Genomic DNA, 14,023 nt, shown 5'->3' on the forward strand with positions numbered 1-14,023 from the left:
AACAGACATGATAGATATTATTGTAACAAATGATTCTATAATTTATTTTTATAACACGTACATAGAACCTATATCAGACTTATATTCTAGTCCTGAGGCATGACCTGAAAGTAAAAATATGAAGTGACAGTCATGCATCCATACTTTGGATATTGTAATACTAAAAAGAATCTAGGTAATAGTTAGAAATTGAAACATAACATTTTGAGTTAGAAATCGCACCAAAGGCTGAATCAAGGGTCTACATTTTCAAAATTTCCTATTGGTGATACCCCAAACCCTACTTGCAGGAGGGGGTATCCCCCTACACCCTTCCCCTATATTGCCACTTTACAGTTTGATACATTTGCCCTTTTACCACCTGCCACAATGCCTGTTTCAAAATCTGACTGCAGTTCAAAGCGGGAAGGAACACCCCTCCCCGCACCCACCCTGTTACCGACCACGTAAAAATGGCTCAAACATTTTTCAGCCCTCTCTGGGCCTGTCTGTCTACATGAATCAAAATGGATAATTGAAAGTGCATGGACTTGGGGACTACTGACATGGTTTTGAAGGGGTTAACAGGTCTGAAATAGAGTAAACGATGGTTTTAACTAAAAAAGAACTGCACTTATTAATATCGGTTATCTTTTCCGAAATTGGTAGCTAGTCCGAGTAATTTCCCTTAGTTTCGAATGCGCAATTTTCCTGTCAGTGTAAACATTCATGACACTATGTCTATATCGACACTCATTTACATATCTTTAAACGCAGTAGTAAGTATACTTTAAATTCACATCCCTTATAATATGATTGAACAATACCTAGCGTGTGACACGGTTATCGCCAGGCCCGTTATCTGTAAAATATCTAAATAGTTCTTTCGTCCATCCGTTACAAATTGTATGTGGCAATCCGCGTTGTAAAATTTCAATATACACATTGTCATATTCAAATTTTATCATGTGCAAATATATACCAGCCAATAATTGCCTGTTTTGGTAATGCCGGAGGCAATGGTTTACTAGGAAAATATTTATAGTCATGGGCAGTATCAGCTGTCAAGTAGTTTGTACTTTCAACATTTTTATTTTTTGCAAACCACTCTTCAATTTTAGAGAAATATATTGGGTTTAAATACTTGTATAACGTCAATCAAAGTTTTACTAGGCATCGATTGAATGTCCATTTCATCTATTGTAACAAAATCTCTGTTCAGTTGGGGAAAAAAACTAAACACAAACTGAAACTGGTAGACTAAACTACCAGTACATCAATCATTAGCCGACTCTCAGGCCCTTCAGGCCTTTGATTCAAAATCATGTCATTATTTTTTTTTCAAGAAGTCAACAAGTTAAGATTGAAATCTAACACATTTTTCCGATAATATGAACATTAAAACCGTCTTCTAATAATGGGTAGCATTTTACTGTATTCAAAACGTTGGTAGTTGAAACCCGATATATTATTATCGATTTTTGAAAATCACATGAAGTTCAATTTGTAAACCGCCTAGTGAAGAGGTTAATGTTTAAATTTAAGAACAACAAAACCGAAACTACTCTGTATATGCAGGATATTTGACTGTTCTGGAATTTATTTTTTACATTTTAAAAATGAATATTGCCGACCTCTTTAATAAAGACTCAGAATATGGGAACTTTGTATGTGTCTACTTTGGATTGGCGTATGTAAGTCAGATTTTAGAGCCATACACTAGACATGGACTTGGACAGGTTTATCAGAAGATACAAAAAGTGCTGGCAGGAAAACCTCCATGTGCCGGAAAATGTGGAAAAAATCAACCAGGGTAGGCATTTAAAGTAAATATAAAATAACAATGATGAATACAAAGAAATCATTGAATACCTAGACATTTACAAGTCCAGACAAGTTGTATTATTGGCAAAGTTCAGCGGTAATGTATTTGAAATAAAATAGAGATGTTTTTGATTGTAAGCAATACTACCTTTGTAAATTAAATTAATTTTAGTAGTTAATTGATACCCAGCCCCTAATGTAGCCTTTACGTAGACTGATGATGTATGGAGGCGGGATTCATTGACCCCTCTGATCACGTGTTTCCGTCTTTAAAATCCATTTTATTTTGATGTAACAGACGGAATGCAACGTACAATGAAAAGAGGAATTTACTTCTGAATTAAATTTTCTTAATTCCAATTTACTGCATAAACTTATTTTAAGTATATTTAAAAATGTAGGTAAATTTCATTCAACGTAAATTCCAGTAAACTTTATATATTTCACATTTGCTTGAAATTAAATTTGTCAAAATGTAACATGTACAAAACTCCAAATGTTTACTGGACATTTGACCCAGATAAGAGAAAAATCAAAGCCTTGAAATGTCTGATGGTTGCGGGTTTTTGGTAGATTAATTTTCTGTTTAAATGCGAGTGTATGAATATACATGAATGAGACACAAGTACAAGTTTAATGTGCCTCATATCTAAGATGAACTCTGCCTGACCTAGCTTGTGATGTAACCATGGGCAGGAATACCTTATCATTGATAGATCTTATATAATCAAATGGTCAGTGTGAGTGGATACAGGTTGAATAAGAACTGCTTGTTCATTGATAATTCATCCGCATTGTTCGTGAATGGGACTATTTTGTGTAGCACATGAACATCATTTGGATGTGATTCAGAATAAAATAAAGATGCTATGATGATCAGAAATACACTTTAACTTTGGTAGCGGGATAAACCCGCAACCAAAAATGACTGAATGAATAATCAAATCAACGGTTGATTGATTGATTGATTGATTGACTGATTCAATGAAAAAATGTAGGAATGAATACATGAATAAATGTTTGAGTAAATGAGGTTAAAATAACTTACGCATTCTTGTGGGAACTAACTGTGAAATACGACTAATACATAACTGATGATCAATAAAATTGAAATAAACGTATATAATCAACAAAAGAATAAACAAGCAAACAACTTGAAAAAAGTGAATATGTATATTAACAAAATACCATAATATTCAAAGTCATATAAAAGTTAATTTTGCTAAAGATTCCCCGATTACTGTGAAACATAATTGCAGTTAAATATTCCCACGAGCAGAATTTCTTTAAACTTCGTGAACTCACTAAGAATCGTTTTTAAAACGGAAATATGTATTAAAAATCATAGGTACCCAGGCTTGATCTTGAGTTTTCTGCCCTTGAAAATAAGAAAATACTGAAAAAATCCCATTTTCAAGGGCAGATAATTCAAGATCAAGGCAAGAGAACTGTGTATTTTAATTTTCATTTCTTTTTCAGACTTCATTTGCAGTCAGTATACAAAGTTTAAAGAATGTCGGTCCATGGGAAAGACTAGGACTTTGCGGTATCATTTTGTCATGTTCATAGTTAAGGACATTTGCAGCAGTCTCTATATTGACATTGGGCAAATATTTTCTACAGAAAACATTTATTTTTAAACTTTTTAACTGACAGAATATAAAATTAAGAACAGAAATATGAAATAAAACAAACCATAGGAACCCAGCCTTGATCATGAATTATCTGCCCTTGAAAGTTTGAAAAAAATCTGGGAAAAAAACTACTTTTAAGGGCAGATAATTCAAGATCAAGCCTGCATGGGTACCTAAGATTTTTGATATATATATATCTCCGTTTTAAACTTCATTCAGTATACACACCGTTTAAAGTAATTCACGATGTATTGACGTGAAACACGATGCTATAAAGCGAAAACATGATGCCAAAAATATCGCGTTTTTCACGCTATTAATACTAGTATCGTGTTTTCGCGTTTTCGCCCTTGATCTTCCATCGTGTTTTTGTGTTGGAAGTGTCTAGGGGTACGGATCCGTAGTTTTTCTGACCTTCAGTCTCGGTCACAAACAAGCCCGCGGGCTTCTGCAGACGTTAAACCACAAAACAAACGTGTATTGTCGCTATTCGTGCATAAAAAACATTACACGACGACTTATGTATTGTTTTCATATGTGCTGACTTGACGATTCCGGTACATTTTTAATTTACCATTCTGTTGTTCTTGGAAACGGTAAACGTGTTTAGATAAACGTATTCGGGGCCCAGAAATAAACAACACTATCAAAAGCACATCCTGAAGTTTTTTAAACGATTTTTTTATCTCTCGTTATTGTTCCTTCTCTTGAGAAGGAAAACTTTAATTCAGTAAGTCACACTTGACTGAGCTACTGATATCGAAAGCTGTTGTCATTACAAGCTGACCAATCAAACTCCGTGACCTTAGAAATAACCGCTGACGTTAAACTATTGTTTCCTAATTGAGGCGGCTCTCTGACTGAACGCGCTCCGTGGATTACATATTATAAAACCCGAGGATGATTGATTGATTCTTTTATTTCCTCCATTCTTAAAGAACATAACATATGTACATTCAGTCGACAAGATAGACATATGTCAGCAAATACATGTAAACAACTAAATTTTATCGTTACCTTCAAATGCATGGTTAATATGTGAAAACAAACCCCATTGCGATCCTCTAATTATGCGCAACAAATTCACGCATCGAATCATAATGGATTGACCGGGTCAATGTCTTATTGTCGTATTTACTCAACCGAAAGTGGTAACAGAATTAATTTGTTGTTGGATTTAACAATTTATGTTAAATGACTAGCGTAAATACTTAATTGACATTTTTGGCAGTATAAAACAGACATTGCAACCAAAATTTTACAATTTTTGATCATTATATATTTATATAGATGTGCCCTAGAAGGAACTTTTGCTATGCTATAACTTGTTACAAACATGAAATTACCAATAATTGTTCACATAACTCCACAGTTTGGTGGATGTGAGGATAATTCCATGAATAATAACTTTATATTCGAGTTATGTTGAGTACGGACACAGTTGGAGTACGGATAAGTACGATCTTAGTGTCAAGCTTCCAAGCTATTTATATAAATTCTTCCAGAAATTAGATTAAATGATGCCGACTAGAAGAATTTATATAAACAGCTTGGAAGCCTGAAACTACGTTCGTATTCAGAATGGTAAATAAAAAATGTACCGGAATCGTCAAGACATCACATTTGAAAACAATACACTCTGATTAAAATCTCAGACTTTAAACAAGTTGGCTTCTTTTAAAAAAGAAACATAGGAAAGGTCCAGTGTTGCATCTTTTATAAAGTTATATCAGAGACACAGATAACAATTGTTATCTATGTCTCTGGTGATATGATAGGTTGTGCTACAGGTGAAAAACAGTTTCACTGTTGCAGGTCGCTGTGACCTATTTGGGGTGATAGTCACTGTAACCATGACCTAATGACCTCAAAATAAGTATGTTATCTTCAGGTTATGATCAACCTCCATCAATCCGAGGACTGCATGCCCAAGCATTTCCTAGTTATTGAACTGCATTTAAAAATGTTCAAAAGCTACCACTGCAATAATTGTACACTGGACTTGGCCCTGGTGAAAGCTGTCAAATTGGCATCATGGTTTACCATTTTTTGCGAGAACCTCACCTGATAGGCATGTTTGTGGACTGTCCCTTCGCTTGGGCCCAAGAGAATAGCTTCCGAGCTTTAGAAAAGCTTAGAAGAAAATCCCAATCGAACGGACGTCTGCCGGAAGTGAAAAAATATACCGGTGATACTGCCAAACTTGCTCGGTCAATTATCTGGGACTTATACATTCGTTAATATGAATTTCATTTGATACGAGCACATTTCCCAGGTCCCGAAGAGTTCGTATAAAGCGAGTTTGACTGTATCATTCTTTTTACAATGTATTTTTTCAGAGATTTTTATTATTAATGTGCTAATTGAAAAAGAAATTCGTTCAAGTTTATTACTCAGTTTGTAAGGTTTATATGTCGAATTGCCGCCTTCTTTTGATCACGGCATAAACATCTCCGACTATTGGGTGGAAGACACAGAAGCTCGGAAGAACTCTTCTTATTCCGGCAGATCTTCCGAACGGGGCAAACGAACCCGCCAGATAAACAATAAATTCATTTAATTGAACAAAATACATTTAACGTGTTTCAAGTCATATGTATATCTTTGAATACTGGGAATAAAGAATAGTTAGTATATATCTAGATCTATATATATTTTTTAAAATATAATTGAACCGTTTCCAACATTTGTAACAATAGTATTACATTGTATTTCTTTATTTTAAACGAACAATTATTTTCGTCTTAAAGGATTTCAAAACTTACTTTTGCGCAAGCGCATTGGGGCATTTTAGACTGGCTCACCGTAATTTGCGTTAGAAAGTGAAATCTAACGTCGTAAAGTTAGTAGGTTAGTCATCCTAGTTTGATAGCCAACACCATGGGGAGGTCTTGATAGACCTCTCCAATTAAAAGTATTAAATCAATTCAGTATTTAAATGAAACTGAAAAGTTTAGTATTTTGTAGCACATATTAAAAACAACTGAGTTTTATGTCTAACTGAGTGTGAAACTTGCCTTTGAACTCAGTTTGTTCATTGTAAATTTGCCGATACTTGAAAATGCAGCTCTCTTTGTGGACAGTTAGAAACGCTAATGTCATGTTAAAATTATGTATAGGATATAAGACGAAAACGATCCAATATCATGAATATGTAAAATACTGGACTGCCCGAAGCTCGTTGGTGCTGAAGACCGTCCAGTATTTTACATATTCATTGGATCGTTTGAGGCTTACATCTTACTTAAAATATTGTTTTTATGACGTAACCAATAAAGAATTATGTATAAACCATTGACGTAAAATATTCAAAAATTAATTCGGCTTTTATTCACTTTACCGCATTTAATAACAGTTGCTATATGATTATGAAATACCCTGTAGATCCTCATGACAATTTTTCACACGTTTTTCTCATAATGCACGATTGCGTTTTTCTCGTGTTTCTCGTGTTTCTCGTCTTCGTAATATAGGACTTTCGTTAGGCACTGTCGTCCGTTGTGATAATAACTTAAATAAGGGTAGTTTTGGGTGCACAATTAAAATTCATATTGAAAGCAAGTTTTCCTTAGTTTTCAGCTTCCGCCTCGCCGTTATGCGCCGTGTATTAACCAGTTAACAGGAACGAACATACTATCACAAGTTTGGTTTAAATATATATTTTTTTATTTTAAGTCATTACATGAATAATATACAACAACTGAGATAAGGGAATTAGACAGAAAGCTAATTAGCTTACGGTTGTCCTTTCCCTGAATAAAGATGTACATAAATAAGCATTCATGGCACGACTGTTTACAAGTAAGCAATGTAATTAAATAATCAAGAAATAAGAAAAATTTAGTGGTAAATCGAAAATGAGTTAAGTAATAAAGGAATGAAAGAAAATGAAACAACTTAACTATTATTGTTAACCCTTAAATCTAAAAGAGTTGTGGAATTCCTATGTATATAGATCTATATAAATATAAAAAACATCATGAACACTGGATGTATAGTAAGGGTAACCAGAAAGTTTAAGGGTATTCGTAGAAATACAAATAGGAAAAAAAATAGGAACAGAAGGATGAACAGAAAAACGTGTAGGTAGATGTTGTTAATTTTTGTAGCTAACTGTATACTAATTGAGTTTATAGACTGAAGTTATGACACTTTAAAAACGCACTGGAATGAAGTCTGTTAACTGACTTATAAATTATATCATTACGTAAAACGTCTAGACTCTCTGATATAAGTTTGAACCGCTCTAAATATAGCAACATTGGCTTCTAAGGAAAGCAAATTATTTCCCCGTAGAATGACATCAAGACTAGGGTTGCAATACTGTGACATAGTGTTTAGTAGTTCTATTCTGGATTCTGTATACCTCCGACAAGGGAAAAAATAATGATATGAATTTTCTACCCCTCCGCATACACAAGTGGGGGAATCAGTTATGTTTTTATCATATAAATCGGAAGACAAAGAGCTGCATAGGGTGCGCAGTCTTGTACGAAGTATTTGCAATTTGCGATCCCCTGAAAAGAAAAAAGCAGGGACCGTTGGTATATCACTGTTTAACAGACGTTTAAAGGATGTGAGCGTGTCAGCATTCTGAATGTGATCAGGGAGGGCGTTATAATTCCTAATAACTGATGGAAGAAATGATTTATGATAATGATCTGTATGAGTGAATATGTTCTGTATGTCATTTGCGTTCCTAAGTGGATACCTATGCTCGCTACCAATAGTTGAAGGGACTAGATTTGAGAGGTAATCAGGAGTAAGGTTATTTCTCATATTATAAAAGAGTATAAGCTTATGTTTATAGCGCCTGTTCTCCAAAGACTCCCATCCAACTTCTTCCATAAGTTTTTTAATTGAAACAAGTTTCGTGGTCCCTGTTACAATTCTTGCAGCTTCATGTTGGATTTGTTCTAACTCCTGTTTTTCAAATTGTGTACAATTTTCGAATAGAATATCACCATACTCTAAAATTGGTCGTATGAATGATGTGTATATGATTTCGAGTGACTTTCGATCGAATTGAAATTTTAATTTTTTCATGATATTTATTTTTTTCCATGCTTTACATTTTATATGTTCTATGTGGATAGACCAGCGAAGATCGTGTGAAAGAATGATGCCTAGATGTTTATGGTTACTGACTTCATTTATATGTTGGGCTTGCATTATAATTGGAGGATGAACATTATACCGATGATGCTTACGACATATAAGGAGAGATTCTGTTTTAGACGGATTAAATTTCACAAGCCATTTATCTGCCCATGAGCTAATTCTTTTTAGGTCTGAATTTAAGATACAAGATGCCGTTACTGGATCCTCTACCACAATAAAAAGATTGGTATCGTCAGCGAAGAGTCTAATATTAGCTTGGATGTCTAAAACAATATCGTTGATATATACGAGAAAGAGAAGAGGGCCGAGGATAGACCCTTGTGGGACACCAGCGGTTATGAAATCATCACTAGATTTACAGCCAGGAAGAACAACTCTTTGCTTTCTGTTCTGCAAGTAAGACGAGAACCAAGATAGCATGCGCCCAGAAATGCCTATAGACTGTAATTTAAAAAGAAGCCCTTTGTGCCAAACACGATCAAATGCCTTACTTATGTCACAGAAGACAGCTCTTACTTCTTTACCAGAGTCCACAGCTTTTGCGAATGTGTCATGAATATATGTAAGTTGTGTCACGTGTACCGAGCGTAACTAACTATTAAACTGTTTATATATATAATTTTCCTTAAGCTATCTGCTTTTGATTGGTATAAAACTTGTATAATGAATTTTACTTAAGCTGCCTTGCTTCTGATTGGTTTGACCAATGATTTGTAAATGATTGTTTGAAACATAAATTAACTAAAAATCAAGCAGATAATCAATTTACTATGCGGTCCTTATTGTACACAAGCTGGTTTCCAACAACCTAAATTTATGACCTTTAACCAGCTGTTTCAAACCGTACGTTTCAACACTCTGTCATGAACCACTCGACCTAGAATGAGTATATGGATTGGAAACCCCACAAGTATGAGCATACGCTGCAAGGATGAGGGACTGACCTTTCCACAACCTACCTAGGTCCAAACCTTAACACTATTTCAAACCAAATGTCTCAAACACCTAACAATTTTGTCTTAAACCACTGTTTTAATTCTTGTCTCAAACTATGTTTTAAACCTTGTCTCAGACCTACCAAGGTTCAGCACTATAACCTTAAACCATCAGCTTATACTGCGACCCGGACCACTAAAACAATATAGCTATCAAGAGGACCCAGCAAGGATGAGCCGAAGCTGCAAATATGAGGGTGCCTCACCTAAATTATTTATTACCAAAGTCCCAGTTATAATTACGGCTTATTTATTATAAATTATTTCTCCAATTTCTCTTCGATGTGCACTCTTTGAGCTCCCAGGACGATCTGTCCAAACTGGATGCGCAGTGTGTATTTATATGGCCGTATGACGTCACTCGCCTACGGAAATACCTCTGACTTTTACATAGACTGCTGTATAGTAATACAATTTACCGAAATGCACCTAAAGCGCGAAAGGACCAATTTCGCGACATTTGGTTAACGGTTGAGTCTCCCGGGACAAAGCCAGATTGTAGAGGAGTAAGAATGTTGTTATTATGAAGGTGACTGAATGTAAATTTAAACACAATGCGTTCGAGTACTTTATTTACGGTACTAATTAAAGATATTGGCCGATAGTTATTGACCAAAGAAGGATCGCCAGATTTGAATAGAGGAGTAACATTTGCTTCTTTCAGTTCACTCAGTTGATTCCATATTCCTAAAGGAAGGGACTTTAGTATAGACAGTACTTCGTCAGGAGAGATGACAATATCTTGCAATGGGGGAGGGGGGGGGGGGGGGGGGGCTACGCAAGATTTGGCAAGTCAGGCAGCCGTGTGGCTAGACTTTCGTCAATTTTTGCTTGATTCAAAAAGAACTCATTCAAGAGATTTGCCTTACCAATGTCATCTGTTATGATATCGTTTCCTGAAACAAGCGGAGGTATAGAACGTGAAGAAAAGGGTTTGATGAATGATTTAAGGCATGTCCACCAGCTCTTAGAGGATTGGCTTCCGGACTTTATCTGTTCTGCTAAGTTATTAATGTGTTGTTGTTTCGCCTCACGAAGTTTGGATGTGACCTGGTTTCTGACGGCACGAAATCGTTCCCAGTGATGTTGAAAATTTGTTCGCTTCGCTTTTCGATAAAGTCGTCTTCGTTTTCTAATAAGTTGTCTTATTTCATTTTTAAGCCAAGGTGGTTCGTTTTCTCTTATTAAAACTTTTCTATTTGGGATGCACTTTTTAGAAATTTCTATGATTTTATCAGTTACATTTTTAGCATAGGCATTTATATCATCTCTTTTCAAAGAAGCCCGCCCGCTTAGCTCAGTAGGTAAGAGCGTTGGTCTACGGATCGCGGGGTCGCGAGTTCGATCCTCGGGCGAGGCGTATGTTCTCCGTGACTATTTGATAAACGACATTATGTCTGAAATCATTAGTCCTCCACCTCTGATAATTCATGTGGGGAAGTTGGCAGTTACTTGCGGAGAACAGGTTTGTACTGGTACAGAATCCAGGAACACTGATTAGGTTAATTGCCCGCCGTTACATGACTGAAATACTGTTGAAAAACGGCGTTAAACCCAAAACAAACAAACAAACAAATCTTTTCAAAGATTCCCAATCGCAGTCCGAGGCCATTTGTCTGAGCAGATCATAATTTCCTTTATCAAAAATCCAAATATGGCGATAAAAACATGCTCGCTTTGGCTTTTTTAAATTAAGAAGACCGTAAATGGGACAGTGATATCTGACGTCCTGTTGGAGAAAGGGGTCACCAACTCCACTTGAATAAATAAGATTTCTATTGGAAGTGAATATCAGATCAATTATTGAAGAAGATGTTTCCGTATAATTTGTAGGAGAATCAATTATTTGGTGCAAGGAAAACTGAGTACATATCATGTGAATTGTTCTGAACGAAACGGTATCAGATACGTTTAAATTGAAATCGCCAGTAATTATGATGTTTTCAATTCCCATATCAGATGCTAGATGGATTGAATCAAGAATTAAAGAGTAATGGATAGGATCTGTATTAGGAGGTCTGTAAAATACTCCAAACAAAATAGTTTTATGTGAAATTTTTACTTCGATCCAGATGCATTCAACGCCGATGATTTCAAGGTCATGACATCTTTTATAATGAATACGAGGGATGATCAATAATTACGTAGACTGCCTCTATATCTTTAATACTATAAGAAAAGCATTAATAAAAATATATATCAATAGAAACGTTGTTCTATCCTCTACTACGTCTGTAAATATCAAAAATATCTGTCTCTTCTACATCAAATGACGGCGACTTGAAAATGCACACTATCGCGCTGCCGGTCCGCGTCGTGATCAGTTCGACGACGTCAACGACGTTGTCTATCCTAAATGTGCTCGAGATACGTCTGGTGTGATCTCATTTCTTCTCAAAGGAGGCACCGGAACATTGTAAACAGCGTTCGTGTCTCTTTGGCTATTGATTGAAGATGATAATTATCCCAATAGTACTCTGCCGGGTACTGACGTATCAATGCGTTTGCAGCCGTCTGTAGCTTCCGTAAATTTTCAGATCGGCAACCTTTGAGGTGAGACTTCAACTCCGGGACCCAGCGCCCGTGTACCTGAAAATACATGTACATTGGCTATCAGAATAATAAAATATAATTTTGTGATTTTGAAAATGATAAAAATTAACTGCTTGCGGCCCAACTTGGGACAATTTATAAAATTTTAGTGTTCATCACAATAATTTGTAGCAATTTGAATATTCTCCCATCCAATATTAAAGTACTATTATACTACTGTATATTAAATATCATTGTACAAGAGAAGTGAACACTGCCAAATACCTTCCGCATGTTTAATTTGGTGGTCAGAATGCTGTGTGCGGTTCCATAGCTGACATTGGCAGCCTCTGGCAGCTCCCGTACGGTCATTCTGAAAGTCCGCTTTCAGTTTGTCTTCTGTTGACGTCGTGGCTGGCGGTGGCTAAAGGGATTGTTGACTTCCGTCCACGACCTGTATCGTCTTCAAGGGACTGTCGGCCATCAGAAAAGCATCGAAATCACTTGAATACCAGCGCACGGCAAACGCAGTTTTCTCCCCGTGTCCGCTTCAGTAGCTTATACGTTTCTGATGGTGTTTTGCCTATTTCTTTGCAAAATTTAATGTTTTCGCGAATTTCTAAACATTCTTGTGACGACATTTTTAAATTCATAGCATGCGTCACTGTCGTAGAGCAAAAGTTGTTTATTTTACAATGCAACGGCCGAATGACGTCATATTTTCAGATAACGTGTCGCAAACGTCGTCAAACAGAATCGCGGATTTTTTTTTAGAATTTCTGCGGCTGATATTTATTTTATTAAGGTTTTACTTCAGCATGCGTATGTAACGTTTCAGTGCCACACAAATCCCGTCAGTGAAAAGCTAGCTCATCACCAAAGGTGATTTAATGTGCATATATACTGTCATCTTACTCCAATGACAATTGACAGGTTTACAAATTTGCATATTAATGGAATTACTTCCCTTTATGCATTCAGTAATCATTACATTACTTTCCCCTCCGAGAAATCTCGTCCCGAGATTTGGGCTAGGAAATTCATGGGTAAGGCAACTCCAGTCCGGCAGTTGACTTCATCCCACCGCTGCCACCATTTGTAACGTTTCAGTGCCACACAAATCCCGTCAGTGAAAAGCTAGCTCATCACCAAAGGTGATTTAATGTGCATATATACTGTCATCTTACTCCAATGACAATTGACAGGTTTACAAATTTGCATATTAATGGAATTACTTCCCTTTATGCATTCAGTGTAACGATTACTGAATGCATAAAGGGAAGTAATTCCATTAATATGCAAATTTGCAAACCTGTCAGTTGTCATTGGAGCAAGATGACAGTATATAAGAGCGATAAATCACCTTTGGTGATGAGCTAGCTTTTCACAGACGGGATTTGTGTGGCACTGAAACGTTACAAATGGTGGCAGCGGTGGGATGAAGTCAACTGCCGGACTGGAGTTGCCTTACCCATGAATTTCCTAGGCCAAATCTCGGGACGAGATTTCTCGGAGGGGAAAGTAATGTAACGATTACTGAATGCATAAAGGGAAGTAATTCCATTAATATGCAAATTTGCAAACCTGTCAGTTGTCATTGGAGCAAGATGACAGTATATAAGAGCGATAAATCACCTTTGGTGATGAGCTAGCTTTTCACCGACGGGATTTGTGTGTGTCCGTCCATGTGGATGCCAACACATGGCACTAAAACGTTACACGTATGACAAAACGCCACCTGGGCCGGTAGCGCGTTACTATGGTTGCATTATATACTGTTACTTCGTATAGAGCTACGTCATGCTAATCTAATCAAGTCAGTCAATAAAAAAAGGTTTACTCTTTCAAATTGTACCATTTTCAACATGTTGCAAGTACTGTGAAAAAAAGTTATGCGTCCAGTCTACGTAATTATTGATCACCCCTCGTATAGTCCTT

General features: G+C 36.1%; 1 protein-coding gene across 1 annotated transcript in view; it reads left to right on the forward strand.

The window, feature by feature from the left end:
- The first annotated feature begins 1,501 nt into the window (after positions 1-1,501).
- LOC123561553 (uncharacterized) overlaps positions 1,502-14,023 on the forward strand; it is a 52,342-nt gene continuing 39,820 nt past the window's right edge. The window contains exon 1 of the mRNA XM_053553095.1: positions 1,502-1,792. Within this exon, the coding sequence (XP_053409070.1) occupies positions 1,599-1,792 (194 nt within the window). The 5' untranslated portion in view covers positions 1,502-1,598. The remainder of the gene's footprint in view (positions 1,793-14,023) is intronic.

The sequence above is a fragment of the Mercenaria mercenaria genome, chromosome 10 (genome assembly GCF_021730395.1).
Source record: "Mercenaria mercenaria strain notata chromosome 10, MADL_Memer_1, whole genome shotgun sequence".
Lineage (NCBI taxonomy): Eukaryota > Metazoa > Mollusca > Bivalvia > Venerida > Veneridae > Mercenaria > Mercenaria mercenaria.